Source organism: Canis lupus, chromosome 2 (assembly GCF_011100685.1).
Source record: "Canis lupus familiaris isolate Mischka breed German Shepherd chromosome 2, alternate assembly UU_Cfam_GSD_1.0, whole genome shotgun sequence".
NCBI lineage: Eukaryota > Metazoa > Chordata > Mammalia > Carnivora > Canidae > Canis > Canis lupus.
Window position 1 is genome coordinate 71274013 of NC_049223.1, and position 19792 is coordinate 71293804.

Genomic DNA, 19792 nt, shown 5'->3' on the forward strand with positions numbered 1-19792 from the left:
CTCCAGGCTAGGGACTCTGCATGTACTTAAAAGAGTGCTAACACTCAGAGAAAATTTGCTCTTGATGACAAAGAACAGCTTACTTTTAACGGTTGCTAAAAATTGTGTTTATTAGACATAGACCTGACATAGATTTAAGCATGTTTTGAAGTGCCAAAATGAACTAATCTGTTTTCTTAAGTTTTGTGACTGGGTTTTAAGTATGTTATTGTGCCATGACTTATTTGAATTTAACATTATTTGCTGTTCAAAAATAATGCATGTAGTACCTAACCAAGTATTCTATTTTTACAAAGTCTTCAAAAATGTCTTACTCATTCTAGTTTATTTTTGTACATAGATTTCTCGTTTCATTTACTTTCTTCCTTATTTAATTTTGTGGACTATTTCATTTCACTTTTGGAGAAGAGATGGTTTCTAAATATGAGGTGAGAGCAATGAACATTCTTCATTCCCTCCATTTTTAATGTACAGGTACCAAATGGTGACTGTCCCAGCTACCCTGGAGACCCTTCAAGTCTGACAGACCTTCTATAATTTTACTTTCACACCTTATCCTTTATTAAAGGTGTTTCTGGAGCTAGTTCTCTTGTTTTCCTTCTACAGTTGATTGGCCTTGGTCCTCACAGCTCCAAAAAGAAACAGGATCTCGATAAGCTCTATGAGCTGAAGTCCAAAGCTCGGCAGATTATGAACCAGTTTGGCCCCTCAGCCCTAATCAACCTCTCCAATTTCTCATCCATAAAACCGGAACCAGCCAGCACCCCTCCACAAGGCTCCATGGCCAATAGCACTACAGTGGTAAAGATACCAGGCACTCCTGGGACAGGAGGGCGTCTCAGCCCTGAGAACAATCAGGTATCATCTCTTCCTTTTCGCTCTCCTAGGCATCTCTTATCTGTGATTTGAACCAGTAATGCTTTGAGAGTTGTTGATCTCAGATGCTACCTCTTCCTCTCAGCTGGAAAAGAAAGCCTTTTTTTTCCCTTTGGACTTCTAAAGTTCTTTATCAAATGATCATGTACAACATTGATCAGTGTTTACTCTGCAGTGTTTATGTGTGTGTATGTATATGTACATACAGTTACACACAAACAACGTATTGCCTATGACAGGTTTTTATATATGTATATAGAAAAAATATATATATGCTTCTTATATGCTATATAATTCTTAAATAAAATAGTAAAATAACTAATGGATTCATTATTCATTATCCCTGTAATAAAAATACCATTGCTTCTAGTCTTTTCTCCTTCTAGTTCGTCCAGCTGCTGCCATTATTAACTTTCTACACTGGTTCTAAAATCAGCACCCCACCCCCACTCCTTTCTGCCCATGATTCTGATTCTGCCCTCCAGAGCCACAAGAGGCAAGAAATAAGTATAGTCTCTTGTCTTGGGCCTTGTAGGTGGGATAGAATAGGAGGGAGAGACATTTCAAGAAAATGGTGGGAGGGACTAGCAAAGATAAGTAGGGAGGGTTGGGCAGATAGGAAGCTAACGTGTGTTTAATGTGGAGTCTGTTGGAACAGGAGGGAGGTAAAATTGTATAGGAGGGTCATGGGAGAATATACTGGGCAGATACTAGTTAGTCTCCTCTGAAACTTTTGATCATTAGACAGTCTTTGCAAATATTTAATAGAGGAATAAGAGTAACAATAAAAAAAAGTCATGTCTTAGGAGGACTAACTTGGCAGTATGTGGACAAGAAACGTAGGAACCATGGCAGACTGAGAGAAGACAAAGTCTAAAACTTTCACAGTAAATCAAAACATAGAATGAAGACTTGCACTAAGGGGTAATACTAGAATGGATAAATCTGACACATAATTAACAAATATTCATCTAAAAATTTTGTTCTTTATTTCCAAGATAATACATGCTTATCACAGAAACTTATACAGAAGAATAAAGAGCCCATAATTCTACTGCCAAGCCAAAATAACTATGATTAGCATTTTGATGTATATTGTTTAATGGCAAGTGTATGTGACATGACATTTCCTTTATGAAAGAGAGATCATAGTTGTACACACACAAATATTAGACAGAGATGAACAAATGTTCCCTGCCCTCAGGGAGCTTTCAGCCTATTGAGTCAGAAACAGGCAAGCTTATAAATATAGGCAGTGACTGAAGGGTGCACTGGATACAGTGGAGGCCAAGGAGTGATTCCTTTTACCTGGGTGGGCTAGGAAAAGCAGAAAGAAGGCACCATGGACTGAGCAGATAGGAGGAAGGATGGAAGAGCATGTCCAAAGGCAACAGAGGCACGGTACAAGTTGTGGTCAGAAAATTGCAAATAGAAGGTAAGGCACAGTGAGCAAAAGAGACAGAAATAAACTGACAGATGTTGACCTCTCTTGCACACTGCTCTTTCAGCCTTTCCCTGGGCTACTTCTGTCATGAGAGTATAGTCTTATAGCATTCTACTGGGTCAGCCACACTGTTAACTTCTGGAAAGTAGAAACTAAACCCAATACATAGACAGCATTTCTTCGTTAGAGGGTAACACGGTGTTCTGTTTCCTTAATACTTGGCTGAACAATCTTCTCCCAATTAACTGTAGGTATTGACCAAGAAGAAATTACAAGACTTAGTAAGAGAAGTGGATCCTAATGAGCAATTGGATGAAGATGTGGAGGAGGTAAGGTGGGGTTGGACACCCCATAGTCCATGTCCCTGAGAGCCAAAACAGGACAGTGATTAAGAGCACACACTTTACAGGCAGACAGATCTGAATTTGGATCTTGGATCTGCCGCTTCCCAGCTTTGTAGCCGTGGACAAGTCACTTAAGCTTTCTGAGACTCTATTTACTTTTGTGTTGGTGGAGTATGGTACTATTTACCGATAGGGTTATCCTGAGAGTCCCATGGAATCACTGTAAAGCAGTCATCTAGGAGAATGCCTAGCACTTTATACCTAGCAGCTGCCGCTACTTTTGCTTGGCAAAAAGGATTTAGTTTGCTGCTCATAGGCATTCACTTTCAACAATTTTGGTTGTTTCTATAATATTCCTCCATATTTCTAAGTAATACGCTGAAACAGATACTCTTTGATTTCTGTCTACTGACTTCTGGTAGATGAGAATTTTGTTAAGCCACTCGCACATGTCCATCCTTGCTTTCCTTTCCCTCATTTTTCCAATATAGTTTGATAACTCAGAAATTTATGGGGGGGTGGGGGTGGGGTCTTGTTGTTGTTGTTTGTTTTTGTTTGTTTTGCTTTTCTTCCCCCCAGTTGTGGTAAAAAGAAAAATAGACGTCACCTAAAATGGAAAAAAAAAAAAAAAGAAATCAGTATTTAAATTATTCTGACCAAGTACATATTGTTCACCACTGAACCAAGTCCTGCTTTGTACTACATATAAAAGTTGATAATTGACTTTTTAAAATTTAAAGATATTATTTTTTTATTTTTAAATTTTTTATTAAAGATTTTTATTTAGGGGAGCCCCAGTGGCGCAGTGGTTTAGCGCCGCCTGCGGCCTGGGGTGTGATCCTGGAGACCTGGGATCGAGTCCCACATCGGGCTCCTTGCATGCTTCTCCCTCTGCCTGTGTCTCTGCCTTTCTCTCTCTCTCTCTCTCTCTGTGTCTCATGAATAAATAAATAAAATCTTTTAAAAAAATAAAGATTTTTATTTATTTGAGAGAGAGAAAAAAAAAGAGTGAGAGAACGCATGAGGGAGAGAGAGAGAGAGAGAGAAGCAGATTCCTCGCCAAGCAGGAAGCCCGATGCAGGGCTTGAGCCCAGGACCCTGGGATCGTGACCTGAGCCAAAGGCAGACTCTTAACCAACTGAACCACCCAGGAGTCCCATATTTTATTTTTTTAAGTAATCTCTGTACCCAATATGGGGCTCAAACTTACAACCCTGAGATCAAGAGTCGCACACTATACAGACTGAACTAGTCAGGCCACCCCCTTGATTGACTTATTTTTATTTAGTTTGTGCCATTTTTGTTCTCCTTTGCTATCAGCTCCAGTATACACCAGTATACACCTATCAACATTGTTTTCCAAATGGAAAAATAATCACAGATTTGGGTCCTCCCCTCCCTTAGATTTCACTCTCAGAAACCTCCAATGTTCTGGTCTGATTAATTTTAGGCCCCTTGAACAAACCCCTCCTGCGTCTTCCTTTTGCTATTTTTTTTTCTCTTTGGCTCTCTTATTTCCTAGATCCCACATCCTCTTCTTTACTCCCTTTTTTTGTTAGAGCACTTTTTTGTTGTTGTTGTTGTTACTGCCTACAAAAGGATGGATGAGAGGCAAATGTTTGAAAATATCTACATTCTTACCTCACACTTAATTTTTAACTTGAATGGATTTAGAATTAGATTATGAAAGTATTTTTTTCCTTTCAATCATGAAGGCATAAACTCCATTGTTTTCAAAAATCTATTAAGAGATCATGCAGGGCGCCTGGCTGACTCACTCCATAGAGCATGTAACTCTTGACCTTAGGGTCATGAGTTCAGCAAGGAGCCTGCTTAAAAAAAGAAATCTTTTTTTAACTTTTTAAAAAAAAATATTCTGTTTATTTATTCATGAGAGACACAGAGAGAGAAGTAGAGACGGAGAGGGAGAAGAGTAGGCTTCTCGCAGAGAGCCCGATGTGGGACTCGATTCTGGGACCCAGATCACGCTCTGAGCCAAAGGCAGATAGGTGCTTAACTGCTGAGCCACCCAGGCACCCCAAAAGAAAGAAATCTTATGTTATTCTTTTTTTTTTAATTATTTATTTATTTATTCATGAAAGACACAGAGAGATAGAGGCAGAGACACAGGCAGAGGGAGAAGCAGGCCCCTCACAGGGAGCCTGATGCGGTACTCACTCGCTGGACCGTGGGATCACGCCCTGAGCTGCAGGCAGACGCTCAACCCTGAGCCATCCAGGCATCCTGAAATCTTATGTTATTCTGATTCTGATTTTTTTAGTCTTCCTTTTTTTTATTCTGAAATTTCATACGAGCCTTAGTATGTATCTTTTTTCATTTATTGTGCTGGGCTCCTGAATCCTTCTTTTACTTTGGGAATTTGAGTGCCTTATCTCCAGGATTTTTTTTTTTTTTTCAGATTTTATTTATTTATTAGAGCACAAGCAGGGCGAGGGGCAGAGGGAGAGAGAGAAGTAGACTCCCCACTGAGCAGGGAGCCTGGCATGGGGCTTGATGCCAGGACTCTGAGATTGTGACCCAAGCTGAAGGCAGAGGCTTAATTGAGCCACCTAGGCACCCATGTGATGATCTTATTTATTTTGGGGTTTAGAGTTTCTTTTTTTGTGTGTGGGTTTTTTTTTTTTTTTTTTTTTTTGCCTTTGCTGAGGAATATGTAGTGACAGGGAAAAGAAATACAGGTTACAAAAACAGTATGACTTCATTTTTATTTTCATTTTTTAAAAAAGGTTTTATTTATTTATTCATGGGAGACATAGGCAGAGGGAGAAGCAGGCTCCATGCAGGGAGCCCGATGTGGGACTTGATCCCAGGACTCCGGGATCATGCCCTGGGCCAAAGGCAGGCGCTATACTGCTGAGCCACCCAGGGATCCCTATTTTCATTTTTTTACCAGAGGGAAAATATTTGCTCTCTTTGTGTGTATGTGTGGGGGTGGGGTGAGGGTGGGGGTGGGGTAGCAGTTTTATTGAAGTATAATTCATATACCATAAAATTCACTCATTTGAAATTACAGTTCAGTTGTTCTAAGTCTTTTCACTGAATTGTGCAACTCTCAACACAATCATTTTTAGAACATTTTCTTCACTCCTTAAGAAAACCTATACCTACCTGTTGGCAGTCACTCCCATTTTTTCCCAACCCCTACAGCCCCCCCCTTTTTTTTTAAGATTTATTTATTTATTTATGATAGGCAGAGAGAGAGAGAGAGAGAGAGAGAGGCAGGCAGAGACACAGGCAGAGGGAGAAGCAGGCTCAATGCCGGGAGCCCAATGTGGGACTCGATCCCAGGACTCCAGGATCGGGCCCTGGGCCAAAGGCAGGCACTAAACTGCTGAGCCACCCAGGGATCCCCCCCTACAGCCCTTAAGCAACTAACTGCTAATCTACTTTCTGTCTCTGTAGATTGGCCTACTCTGGACATTTCAGATAAATGGAGTCATATGATATGTGGTGTTTGTGACTGGCTTCGTTTATTTAGTATAATGTTTTTAAAGTTCATGTTGTAGCAGGTATGAGTACCTTATTTCTTTTTATGGCTGAATACTCTTCCATTGTTTTTTTTGTTTGTTTTTTAAAGATTTTATTTATTTATTCATGAGAGACACAGAGAGAGAGAGAGAGAGAGAGGCAGAGACACAGGCAGAGGGAGAAGCAGGCTCCAAGCAGGGAGCCCAACATGTGACTCGATCCAGGGTCTCCAGGATCATGACCTGGGCTGAAGGTGGCGTTAAACTGCTGGGCCACCCGGGGCTGCCCCAATACTCTTCCATTGTATGGACATATGTATTTTGTTTATCCCAGTCATCAGTTGATAGATTGTGCCCACCTTTTGGTTACTATGAATAATGTTGCATAAACATTCATGTGCAGATTTTATTTTTATTTTTTTAAAGATTTTATTTATTTGTTCATGAGAGGGCAGCCCCAGTGGCACAGCAGTTTAGCACCACCTGCAGCCCAGGGCATGATCCTGGAGACCCTGGATCGAGTCCCACGTCAGGCTCCCTGCATGGAGCCTGCTTCTCCTTCTGCCTGTGTCTCTGCCTCTCTCTCTCTCTGTCTCTATGAATAAATAAATAAAATCTTTAAAAAAAAATTTTTTTTTTATTCATGAGAGACATATATAGAGAGAAGCAGAGACACAGGCAGAAGGAGAAGCAGGCTCCATGCAGGGAGCCCAATGTGGGACTCAATCCTGGGACTCTGGGATCACACCCTGAGCCAAAGGCAGACGCTCAAGCGCTGAGCCACCCAGGTGTCCCTCATGTGCAGGTTTTAAACAAATTTTTGTTTTTTCTTTTTTTTTTTCTATATTAATATATAGGCGTTTGTGTAGAAATACGTTTTCATTTTTCTTGGTAATATACTGCAGAGTGGAATCGTGGAGTCACGTGATAACTATGTTTTTATAAACTGTTTCTCAAAAATGCTGCATCCTTTTAGATTCCCACCAGTAGTGTGTGAGATTTCTATTTTCTTACATTAGTTTTTTGATAATTTCTTCTCTGCTTTTGCTCTTTCATTCTTTTTTTTTTTTTTAAGATTTATTTACTTATTTGAGAGAGAGAGAGTGAGGGAGAGAATATCTAAGCAGACTCCCATTGAGCATGGAGCTTGAGGCAGAGCTTGATCTCCTGAGCCATGAAATCAAGACCTGAGCTGAATCCAAGAGTAGGATGCTTAACTGACTGAGCCACCCAGGCGCCCCATCTCTTTCTTCCATAGTGACGGTTGTATATTGAATCTTCGGCATTAATTCTCAGGGATTTTTTGTCTTTGCTCTCTTATTTTTCATTTCTTTAAAATTCTGAGTTCTACTTGATAGGAAGATTTCCCTTAGTTTATCTGTTAAACCTTTTTAAGTTTTTTTGTTTTGGGGGGGTTTGTTTGTGGGGTTTTTGGGAAAGATTTTATTTATTCACGAGAGACAGAGAGAGAGGCAGAGACAGAGGGAGAAGTAGGCTCCTCTCAGGGAGCTCAGTGCAGGACTCTATCCCCGTGCCAGGATCACGCCCTGAGCCGAAGGCAGATGCTCAACTGTTGAGCCACCCAGATGTCTGGGGGTTTTTTGACATAAAAATTTTAATTCCCATGAGGTTTTCTTATTGACTAATTGGTCTTTTTTTTTTTTTTTTTTTAAGATTCTGTTTTATAAGTAATCTCTACACCCAAAATGGGTCTTGAACTCACAACCCCAAGATCAAGAGTTGCATGCTGTATTGACTGACCCAGCCAGGTGCCCCTAATTGATCTTTTTTATCCCCAAGCCACTTTGTTCTTATTTTATGATTGTAATATCTTCTCTTACCCTTCTCTCTGAGGAATTAGATTTTTTGACATTTTCTTCTTTTCCCTGTATTATCTTAGTGTCCTCTGTGTCCATTTTTTTCTCCTTTGGTTTATTTTCTTTTTAGTGTTGGAGATTTTCTTCACATGTTTGGTATTCTTGACTATCTGTTTTTAATGACTAAGCCACTAAAAAACTGATTCTCTACATGTTGGTATCTGTAAGTCTTTTCTCTGGAGTCATTTAGCATCTCCAGAGAAAAGTCCTCTAGGCTCCTATCTGGAGGGTTTATCTCTAGCTTCTGATATTCTGGGAGCAAGACAAGAGAGAAAGGCTGTGTCTGTCCCCTACCTCTGCTGTGTCTGGTTGTTCTAATCCAGAGCCATGCCTATTCAGTTCTCTAGAGAATAAACCTGTGTTCTAGGTCAGATGTGTGTGGGGAGGAGTAACTTGTTTGTTTTTGGAGAATGGGGGCATGGGGTCCAGTCTGTATATAGACCTATAATTTCCCAGTTTTTAGTTCCATGCCTCAGCCCAATTTTCCTTGATAGATGACATTTCCAGATCCTGGATCTTTTAGGGATGTCAGGGGGCAAATCAGTTCAATTCTCACTGGGGTCCCCTCTGTGGGCACTTATGTTGTACCTTCTGTGTGCTAAGTCAGATCCCAATTTTCCTGTTACCTCTTTGGCAAAAATTTACTTTGAAAGTTTATTGGGATCAGGTGCCTGGATGGCTCAGTGGTTGAGGTCTGCCTTTGGCTCAGGGTATGATCCCGGAGTCCCAGGATTGAGTCCCACATTGGGCTCCCTGCAGGGCGCCTGCTTCTCCCTCTGCCTATGTCTCTGCCTCTCTCTGTGTCTCTCATGAATAAATTTTTTTAAAAAGTTTATTGGGATCTCTTAAGTTTTTCTCTCCTGTTCTTATTATCTTTGTGGATTTATATGTCTTTTTTTTTCCTTTACTGTTATTTTAGTGCATTTAGGGAAAGAGAGGAGGTTATTTTTGAAATTGGTCTGCCATGTTTAATCATAAATCTCTCCGTCGGGGGTACTTGGATGACTAGGTCAGTATAGCATGTGACTCTTGGTCTTGGGGTGGTGAATTCAAGCCCCATGTTGGGCATAGAGCTAACTTAAAAAAAAAAAAAAAAAGCGAAAGGAAGGAAGGAATCTCTCCATTAGATGGCATCCATTTGATTTCATAGGAAGATGACAATGTGATAGTGGCCTAGCAAAATAAGGAATGTCTTCTGTGGTTTTAATTTTATTTTTGGTCAGTAGAGGAAGCCATGGGGATTGTATTAACTGATGAAAATTCCAGTTTTTTCACATAGATTTTTAGCTTCGCAATTCTGACTTTACTCTTCACATAGTCCAGGATAATTGATAATGAAGTAGAAAGAACCCAAGTTTTGGATATGGAACCTCAAAGTCAAATCGTGATTTCACTCTTTAACAGTTGCATGTCCATGAGTTAGCACCCCTCTGTAGAAGGAAGATAAAATCCATGCCCCATTTTTTTCCACAGGATTATTATAAGGACTTTAGAAACTAAGAGTGAGGAAGTATAATGATTCACTTTTGTTTTCCCACATAATTCTGAAGAAAACATGAGAGTGAGGGTGAGGGCTGGTTGAAGCCTCTAGGTAGAAAGTATGAGAGTCCTCAGAATGGTGTGAGTTGCAGTCTACCTGCTTAATGAGTTGATGTGTTTCTAGTGTTGTCCTCACTCCTCCTCATCCTCACCTTAGCCCAAATGCTGATTCCAGGCCTTCTAATAGAAAGCCTAACAAAATACGTGATTCAAGCAGACAGTTGTCTCAGCAACAGGAGCTTACTCTGCCAATGTCATGGTTACTCTCCCCCACTTTTGTCTTCCCCAGATGCTGCTGCAGATTGCTGATGATTTTATTGAGAGTGTGGTGACAGCAGCCTGCCAGCTTGCTCGGCATCGCAAGTCCAGCACCCTGGAGGTGAAAGATGTCCAGCTGCATCTAGGTATGGGGTCTTGTTTCTCCCTAAGGCATCCACACCCTTCCTCCTTCAGGACTACCAGGAAAGTGTAGTGAGAGGAACTTTCCTGTCAGGATTAGACTTTGGGGCTCTGGGGTAGATGTATTCATTCAGTAGTAGCATTACACAGAGAAGAGAAATCCATCGATGGTCTGGAGAATGAGCCTGTACGCATTGGGTTTGCCACTTTCTGTCTGTTATCACCTTGTCTTTCCTACTTACTTTCTCTTAGAGCCTCTTTCCTCATTTGTAAAGCAGAGATCATAATATCCTTATAGAGTGATAGTGAAAATTATGGGTTATGTTTTAGGTGACCAGCTTGGGGCCTGGCACAAAGTAAGAGTTTTGTAAATGTAGCTATTATGTCTCCACCATTTAAATAATGGTATTTCTTTCCTAGTTTTTAGCCTATTTATGCATTCCCCTTCCCCAAATTATAAGCATAATATACATATAATTAATTCAAGCTTGGGTTTTTCTGATAGATGCTTGTCTAACATTGATAACCATAACCACTTGGGAAATGAATAAGCTCCTCTCTGCATTGATTACAATGTGCTCAAAATAAAGTGAACAATCTTGTGAGTACAAAGATAATCAGGTCAAAAAACAAAACAAAACAAAACCAAAGATAATCAGGTCAACTGAATGAGGCAGAAGATATTAAGAGATTCAGTATAGATCAGCTCATGAGTCATTACTGAAAGGCTTTCTTCCCAGTGTCAGGAAGATGTGGCTTGGGGAGGAGCTGGTAGTCTTGGTAGAATAACACATTTCTGGTTAGCATTGCTGCAGGCATTAGTAACAGATGACAGACATTCCAATTATCTATTATTAGGTAACAATCTTAAAACGGTAATAGTGGCTTAATACAGTAGCAATCGTTTATTCTGTTCATATGTCTGAGGGTTGACTGGCTTAGCTAGGCGGCTTTGCTGAGGGTCTCTCATATAATTAAAGACAAGTGGTAGCTGGGGCTGAGATTGTCTTGAAAGAAGATGTATTAGTCTCCTAGGGCTGCTGTAACAAAGTGCCACAAACTAGGTATCTTCAAACAACAAAATGTAGGGACGTCTGGGTGGCTCAGCCGTTGGACATCTGCCTTTGGCTTAGGGTGTGATTCTGTAGTCCTGGGATCCAGTCCCACGTCAGGCTTCCTGCATGGAGCCTGCTTCTCCCTCTGCCTGTGCCTCTTCCTCTCTTTCTGTGTGTCTTTCATGAATAATTAAATAACATCTTAAAAAAAAGTATTCTCTCACATTTCTAGAGGCCAAAAATCTAAAATCGAGTTATCAGCAGAACCATGATTTGTCCAATGCTTCTACAAAGAATCCTTCCTTTTCCTAGCTGCTGGAGGTGGCTAGCAGTCCTTGGCATTCTCTGTGTATAGCTGCATCACTCCATCTATGGCCTTCTCCCCTGTGTGTGTCCCTCTCACTGTCTCTTCTCCTCTTGTAGGATGCCAGCCATACTGGATTAAGGGCCCACCCTACACCCGTACAACTTTGTCTTAATTAATTGTATCTGCAATAACCTTATTTCCAGTATATTCTAAGGTACTGGGGGTTAGGACTTAAACATGTTTTTTTGAAGGACACAGTTCAACCCATAACAGTTTCATCATGTCCAAGTCTGATACCGGTGCTAGAAACTCTCAAAAATCTGGGACACCGGGGGCACCTGGGTGGTGCAGTATGTTAAGCATCTGATTCTTTGTTCCTGCTAAGGTTATGATCTCATGGTTGTGAGATCAAGCCCCAAGTCAGGCTCAATGAGGAGTCCACTTGGGATTCTCTCTCACTCTCCATTTCCTTCTGCCCCTCTCACTCATGCTCGCTCCTTTTCTCTTGCTCTCTCTCTCTCTCTAAAATAAGTAAACCCATAAAACAACAACAACAAACTTGGGACTCCAAAGGTCTCCCTCTCTTTGTAGTCTCTTGACTGTGCAGTCTGAGGAGATCTGGACTTCTTACCTAGTAGCCAAAGGCTCCCAAGATGAATGTCCCATAACCACCTGACAGAAATTACACAGCCTTTACTAACCCAGTATCTGAAGTCACACAGCATCATTCCTACTGAATTCCATTCTTTTTTTACCCCTAAAGATAGATAGATTGATTGATTGGTTGATTGGGAGGGGGCACAGAACCAGGGGGAGGGGCAGAGGAAGAAGGAGAGAAGCAGACTCTCCAGTGATTCAGGGCTCGATCTCACAACCCTGAGATCAGGTGACCCCTGAATTCTGTTCTTTGAGGCTATCAAAAAGATTTGTCCAGATTCAAGGGGAGGGAACACAAGCTCCACTTCATGATGGGAGGCACGTAAAGGAATTTGCAGGCAGACATGTTTTAAAACCATCACAATGCAAATTGACAGAGACAGAAAGTAGAATGGTGGCAACAACGGGTTGCAGGAGGGGAAATGGGGGCTTATTTAATGTGTACAGAGTTTCAGTTTAAGATGATGAAAGCACTTTGGAGGTGGATAGTGGTAGTAATGGTTGCACAACAATGTGAATATGCAGAATGCCACTAAACTGTATACTTGAAAATGGTTAAAATGGTAAATTTTATGTATATTTTGCCATAAAAATCCCACATACAACAGATTATATTACTTTGAGAGTTTAGCATTCCTATTTTTAAAATTTTTTGTATTTTAATTATTGAAAATAAAATTGGAATGTTGTTTGTTCTTTAAGGATGAGAAGTACTTACCACAGTGACAAGAATACTCACAAATCTGCATGGCCAGAGGAGCTTCTGTAGCAGGCCTAATAGAGACTGAATCATAATCAGAAGATTGCTTAGTGGGGCATGGGATTGTAATGTGGGGAATTAGGGAACCACCTAGATCTGCTGAACACCCCCCCCCCCCAACAAAGATAGGCTTGCCGGTGGGGCTGTAAATTCTGGACACCACCTCTCTCGTAACAGACTGGGATGGGTACAACTGGGTTTGCTTCTAACCGGATTTCCTATGCTTGTGTAACTAACTAATATTCCCTTCTGATGTACAGTCTTAAGAAGTTTAGAAGTTCAATGACATAATGTACATAGAATGCTTTGTATAATGCTGCTATATGCCACACATTTTACTATACCTTTTAATCACTAAATGATTGTTATTGCTATTACATTAATATTACATAAAATATAAATACATACGTATTTAAATATTTTGCCACACACACATAATGTGTGTACATTCTTGCCTGGTAGCTACTTTTTTATTTTTTTAAGATTTAAATGTTTTTGATTTATCTTTATTTTTTTAAAGATTTATATATATATATTTAAATTTTTTTAAAGATTTTATTTATTCATGAGAGAGACAGAGAGAAAGAGAGGCAGAGACACAGGCAGAGGGAGGAGCAGGCTCCATGCAGGAAACCCAATGTGGGACTCAATCCCAGGACTCCAGGATCACACGCTGGGCCAAAGGCAGGCACTAAACCGCTGAGCCACCCAGGGATCCCCTTATTTTAATTTTTTAAAAAATATTTTATTTATTTTGGAGAGAGAATGAATGGGGAGAGGAAGAAGGAAAGAGAATCTCAAGCAGACTTGCACTGAGTGAGGAGCTGGATGCAGACTTGATTCCACAACCCTGAGATCATGACCTGAGCTGAAACCAGGAATTGGATGCCTAACCACCTGAGCTACCCAGGCACCTGGATTTATTTGTGGGAGAAAAAGTCTTAAGCACTGAGTGTAGAACCCAAAGTGGGGCTCAGTCCCACGACCTCAAGATCATGACCTGAGCTAAAACCAAGAGTCAGTCACTCAACCGACTGTGACATTCAGGTTCCCCTAAGATTTTATATATTTTTTTAATTATTATTATTATTTTTTATGATAGTCACACAGAGAGAGAGAGAGAGGCAGAGACACAGGCAGAGGGAGAAGCAGGCTCCATGCACCGGGAGCCCCATGTGGGATTCAATCCTGGGTCTCCAAGATCGCACCCTGGGCCAAAGGCAGGCGCCAAACCACTGCGCCACCCAGGGATCCCCAAGATTTTATATTTTTATGGAATCTCTATACCCAATGTGGAGCTCAGACTCACAACCCTGAGATGGAGTCACATGCTCCACCAACTTAGCCAGCCAGGCACCCTTCTACTCTCTTCCTTTAAAGAGACTTTGCAGATCCATATCCTGACCCACTGAGTGTTGATTGTAATTTAATTCTCAAAGAATATCTCAGTGTCACTGTCTTTTTTTTTTCTTTATTAGAGAGAGAGTGCACACACAAGCAGGGGAAGTGGCAGAGGGAAAGGGAGAAGCGTGCTCCCTGTCTAGCAGGGAACCCAATTGGGAGGTCAACCCTGTGATCATGACCTGAGTTGAAGGCAGACGATTAACTGACTGAACCACCCAGGCACCCCTTTCAGTGTCACTTTCAAGTACTGACAACAGATGATATTAGCAGAAAGCTTCAGACATTTTTATTTTCAAGAAATATTTGAGGAGAGCTGTATGTAAAATTATTCTAGAACCAAACATGAATCACTCATTCACCCAATAGTTACTGTACATTAGACACAAAGTATTACCGTAAAACCACTAATATTCAATTCGATTTAAGTAAGTGCTGTGCCTGGGGCAAAACAGATTTGCAAAGCAAATTTTTCAGTGCTTTTGGGGAGTATGATAAAGTAGACTTAATCCCTAAATAATCTTGCATAAGTCTAATTTTTATATTGGGTATACTTAAAGTGCAGCACACTTAGTAGCTATGCCAATTACTGACATAGTCAAGTAAATAAAAATCTCTGCCCTCTTGGGACTTCTGGTGGCACTCTGACAAGGATGATCATATCCAGTGGCACCAGGACACAGGGCTGTGGCATGGACATACCTATGTCTATATCCATATCTCCGTGAATATATCCCAGGCTCTGAGATTGCCTTATGCCCTTGAATGCCCTCAACCCTCCTGTGAGGCTGTTATTACAGTTGTTACTACCATGTAAAAGATAAAGAAACTGAGAAACTGAGACCTGGCACCATCCAGCTCCACAGTGAAACAGCAAAGTTGGGACTCAGCTCTTAAATCCCGAATGCTAGGAATGCCTTTCTGCTCCTCATCTTCCTTTGGGTTTGAGAGAATTGACTTTGAACATAGGAGTAAGGCAACTGAAGGGGAGTCTGGCTGATTCAGGTAGAGTATGTGACTCTTGATCTTGGTGTCATGAGTTCAAGCCCCACGTTGGGCGTGGAGCCTACTTTAAAAAAAAAAAAAAAAAAAAAGAGGAACAAAGGACTTTCCTCTTTTGTGGAGCTGCATGGAAACCATAGGGCCCAGCGCTTAGAGCCTAGACTATTCCTTTGACTTTGCAAGAAGGTCGAATGATGTCATTTAAAACCTTGGAGGCACCACATGTGATTCACCCATTTGTATTCCACAGAACCCGTCTGCAGGGCTACTGTTAATTACTGTAGTTGGTCACTCATATTAGTCCTCCCTGACCCTTGTCTGAGGGTCACACTGCACCTGGATACTGTCTTCCCTGGTCTCTCATCTCTGTGCTGGCCTCTTCCTTGCAGAACGCCAGTGGAACATGTGGATCCCAGGATTTGGCTCTGAAGAAATCCGACCCTACAAAAAGGCTTGCACCACAGAGGCCCACAAACAGGTGAGGAGTTGTCAGAACCGCAGGGCAGCCCCAGCTGATCCCTTGAGCTGTGTCTCTGAGAGAGTGCACATAGCTCCTGTCCCTGCAGTTGTCATATCCTCCACACAGTAAGCTCCGCTCCCTGGACCAAAGATCAGAGAGGGCAAGAGGCAGTAGGACTCCATGGGAAGAGCAGTCAGTTATTTCTCTGGTACTCTGCTGTTCCTACATGAGGTCTCACTCAGGTTTTTTTCTCAACCCTGATGGATGTCACTTAAAGCTGTTGATTGTAGGTTCTTCTAATATGGCCAGAACTTGCCCCTTCTACATCTTGTCCCTAATGAAATCTTCCTGCATTATGGCTGATTTGAATGTTGTAAGTGGCCCTCTGACAATAGGGCAGTTTAAAGGAAGGAGAGCTATGCCGTCCTTGTGCTGGAGGGTAGCAGCTAAACTGCTGTGCCAGGCATTTTAGCCTCTGTCCCTCTGACTACAGACCTAACGGGTCAGTAAGAGAACCTAACTCCACTTCTGCTGTGGAACAGGTTGCCCCTGCCATTGGTCAGTCTGATGGCAAAGATGACTTCCTTTTGATAAAGTCTTATTTTAACTGGCTGCTCTGATTTGAAAAATGAGCTATTTTTCCAAGTGTGATGGGCACATTTGGGTGGTTCTGGCTGAGTGTCTCTTGCTTGTCCATAGCCTGGGATCTCTGGAGTGTGTATGTTTACAAACCTCACAGAGGAAGCCCTACAGGAAAGCCACCAATAGCCTGAATCAAAGGGGACCACAGTATTCTTCAGAAGGGAGTCCCTCCAGACAACGGATGGCTCTGTTTTCCAATTATCCACTTTGCAGCTCTATCTATGTATCTATTTATCTATCTCTCTATCTCTGTCTCAGCAAGTATCATAATATTAGGACAAGCTCTTGGTCAAAAGAGTATAAGCAGAACAGTCAAAAGAGTATAGCAGAGCAAATTAGTAATTTGGCCAGTAGCTGGTATTAGTAAAATTTGAAACCCATGACCTGAATATTTTCCTGATGGGTCGTGGTGGAAATTGTCAGTGTACATTTCCTTCATTGTAGGTCACCAAGTGTGAAATATCAGCTCTCTTTATGTGTGGCAGCAGGTTTGAAACAGACCCCTTCCCTGTTTTCTTCATCCTCAGAGAGATTAGGGTGGGGGAGCCTAGAAAACATGTTTTGATGGCCTGTCCCTAAGTCCCCAAAAGGCAAGAATTGTCATCTTCTGTTTTTAACTTTTTTGCTATCCTGCTAACCTATGGCACAATTTGGGTCTTTTGGTCAACAAAATGGATCTCCTGGCCTGTCTAAACATCCCTTGGGGCCCTGAAGACTGTTCTCAGGCTCAGAGGAGCCTGCCGGGCTTCTCTGTGCATGTGGGTTCCTGAGAGCTCCAGTCTGTGGTATAGACCGCACCCTACATGGGTGACTAGGTGCAAGTTCCTGACTCTAAGCTATGTAATTGGTTATTTTGCTCTCCTTTCAGAGAATGGCATTGATCCGGAAAACAACCAAGAAATAACACACGGAAAGGTCAGGGGATGGACAACAGTGTATTTGGAGATACTTGAGCTGAGACCTCAGCCATCTCATCCTTGGATTTTTTTTTTAATGCTTTACAGAGAAGCATATATTTTTTATTAACAGTGCAGCAATATCTATAATGACTGAGAGGATCTGCCAAAAGAATAAAGCCTCCTACCCCAACTTCCAGTCCCTTTTCCCTGACGTCTCAAAGAAGAGCAATGTATCTTCCAGAGAAGATTTTATTTGTGGTTTATTATATAAGTGATTGAATATTGGACGAAGCATTATGGTCTTGTTTGGTGAGACAGTATTAGCAGGATTTGTAGAGGTTTGTGTTTCCTTCTCCCTTCCCCTTTTCCCTGTACTTTGTAATGTCAGTGTTTATATGAATATGACTTTCATTTGCTTTTCCAGAATAAAGAAGTTATTAATCGAAAGACAGGGTACATGGCTTCCAGCCTTTGAAAGGCCAGAGGGAGTTGAGGACAAGCAAGGCTGGATGTAGCTCTGTCAGCAGGTGGCAGCACCATTACTCATTTCTGTGAGGCCGAAAACCCAGGAATTTTTCTATTTTACTCCAAAGAAGGCCACACCATCAGTAGGAGTTTGAGTCTGGTCTCTCTGCCATAAGAATGGGGCAGAGTGACCTGTCCTCGTGAACGCCAAGCTGAAGAGGCATCCTGGTTTTGGCAAAGCCTTTTCTGACCCTCTCTTCTGGATCTCCTGGCATTCATCGTTGGTCCTAAGAAAGGACGGCAGTGACCTGGGGAAGAGCCAAGCCAGTCTGCGCAGGTGCATTGTCTGTTCTAGTTGCTGATACCCCTGATCTTGGTATTTTCACCATCCTGCAGAGGAAGCCAGGCCCCTAAGGCCTCCTGACCTTCTGTAACACCCGGCATCATCCTGTCCTGAGCCCAGCATAGCCCTTGTGAATTGTCAGGGTTCCTTGGGCTTCAGAGGGCATGGCTGTTTTATCCAGGGGTTACCAGCACGGGCACATCCTCCTTGCCCTGCTTTTCACTCCCTCCCACTCAGAATTTGACCCCAGAACCCCTCTCTTCAAGCCCGGTAGATCTCTTGAGGCTGTGCTGATGGTCCTGTTGCTCTTGGTCACGGTCTCAACATAGCATGCAGAGAGGCAGCCAGCTTCTCCCCTTCCTCCAGCATCACCTGTTGCCCAGGCACCAGGTCTCTTTTGTGGCCTCCAACCGGGAAGTGGATGTTGAAGGGTTTCACTTTTTCCTGAACCTCCCAGTGCCACTGAGTGACTCTCTCAAAGGATGTTCTGTTGGTGATCTCAAACAGCAAAAGGCCTCCTGCTGTGTTCCCAGATCAGGAGCAAGTCACTGATCTTGACAGCCAAGAAGGAATCAAGAGTTAGTTTTGAATCCTCCATTGAGGACAGAAAGGGACAAAGGAATTGGGGCAATTTAATGAAGAGAGCTGGGGTAGAGCCCAAAGTTCTCAATTCTTGATCAGCTGTGTGACAGGTAAGTGACTTCATCTATCATGAGTTGTCCTACTTGTATGTAGAGAGGCTTATGCATTCAGCAAATATTTATAAGCTGGGCCTGGGCTTGGGCCTGTGCTGGGCAATGGGCTACACTGATGAATAAAAGCACAGGGAGCAGTCCTGCGATAGGGTGAGTGTAAAACTGGACTTGCCTGGGGCGCTTGGGGGGCTCAGTCAATTAAGCATCTGATTTGATTTTTGGCTCAGCTTGTGATCTCAGGCTCCTGGGATAGACCCTGCATGGGGCTTGGGCTCAGCATGAAGTCCGCTTGAGATTTTTCTTTTCCTCTGTCCTGTGTGCTTTCTCTTTCTCTCTCTGGAATAAATAGATACATCTTAAAAACAAAAACAAAGCAAAAAACCTGCCTCTGTGTGCCAGGGTGGCTCGTCATTTAGGTGTCTGCCTTCATCTCAGGTCATGATCTCGAAGTTCCAGGATCAACCTCTGAATCAGGCTCCCTGCTCAGCGGGGAGTCAGCTTCTCCCTCTGTGCCTCCCTCCGTTCCTGCACTCTCTCTGTCTCTCTTGCTCACTCGCTCTCAAATAAATAAAATCTTTAAAAGCAAAAACAAAAGAACCTACCTCTGTGCCTAGGGCTACAAAGGAGAGGTCGACAGGGTGAGAGAGGGAGTCTGACCAGCTGAGTTGAGTGACTCAGGTGAAGGCGTGGAGATCTCTGAGGGAGAGAGACCTGCCTGGAAGCCATCTCAAGCAGTGCTGTGAGGTGGATCAGGTCATGCAGGGCCTTGCAGGCCCCAGCAAGAGTGGGCTTTACCCAGAAGGTAGCGGGAGCAACTGCAGGCCCTTAATCAGATTTGTGTGTGGAGAAAAGGTCACTCTGGCCAGGCAGTGGAGAACGAATAGCTGGGAGGGGAAGAAGACAAGTGTGGAAGCGACAGATCCTTTAGAAGGCTGCTGCCTGATAGAGGTGGTGGTAGTGAAGTGGAGGGCAGGGGAAATCTGAAAGATGGTTGTGTGGTTCATGATCTTTGGTGGCTGTGTGTAGGGATACAGGACAGGGCATCACCATGTGATCTGTAAGGCCTCCTCTGACTTGGTGTGACCATCCCTGCTGCAGCTCAGCCCCACCCTGGGCACGAGGCTAAGTAACCACACCCA

The 19792-nt window shown here is 42.5% G+C and overlaps 1 protein-coding gene across 1 annotated transcript in view; it reads left to right on the top strand.

Annotated features, from left to right (window-relative positions):
- TAF12 (TATA-box binding protein associated factor 12) overlaps positions 1-17597 on the top strand; it is a 32942-nt gene extending 15345 nt beyond the window's left edge. The window contains exons 2-6 of the mRNA NM_001287043.1: positions 607-858; positions 2572-2649; positions 9858-9972; positions 15539-15627; positions 17120-17597. Of these exons, the coding sequence (NP_001273972.1) occupies positions 691-858; positions 2572-2649; positions 9858-9972; positions 15539-15627; positions 17120-17155 (486 nt within the window). The 5' untranslated portion in view covers positions 607-690 and the 3' untranslated portion in view covers positions 17156-17597. The remainder of the gene's footprint in view (positions 1-606; positions 859-2571; positions 2650-9857; positions 9973-15538; positions 15628-17119) is intronic.
- The last annotated feature ends 2195 nt before the right edge of the window (positions 17598-19792 follow it).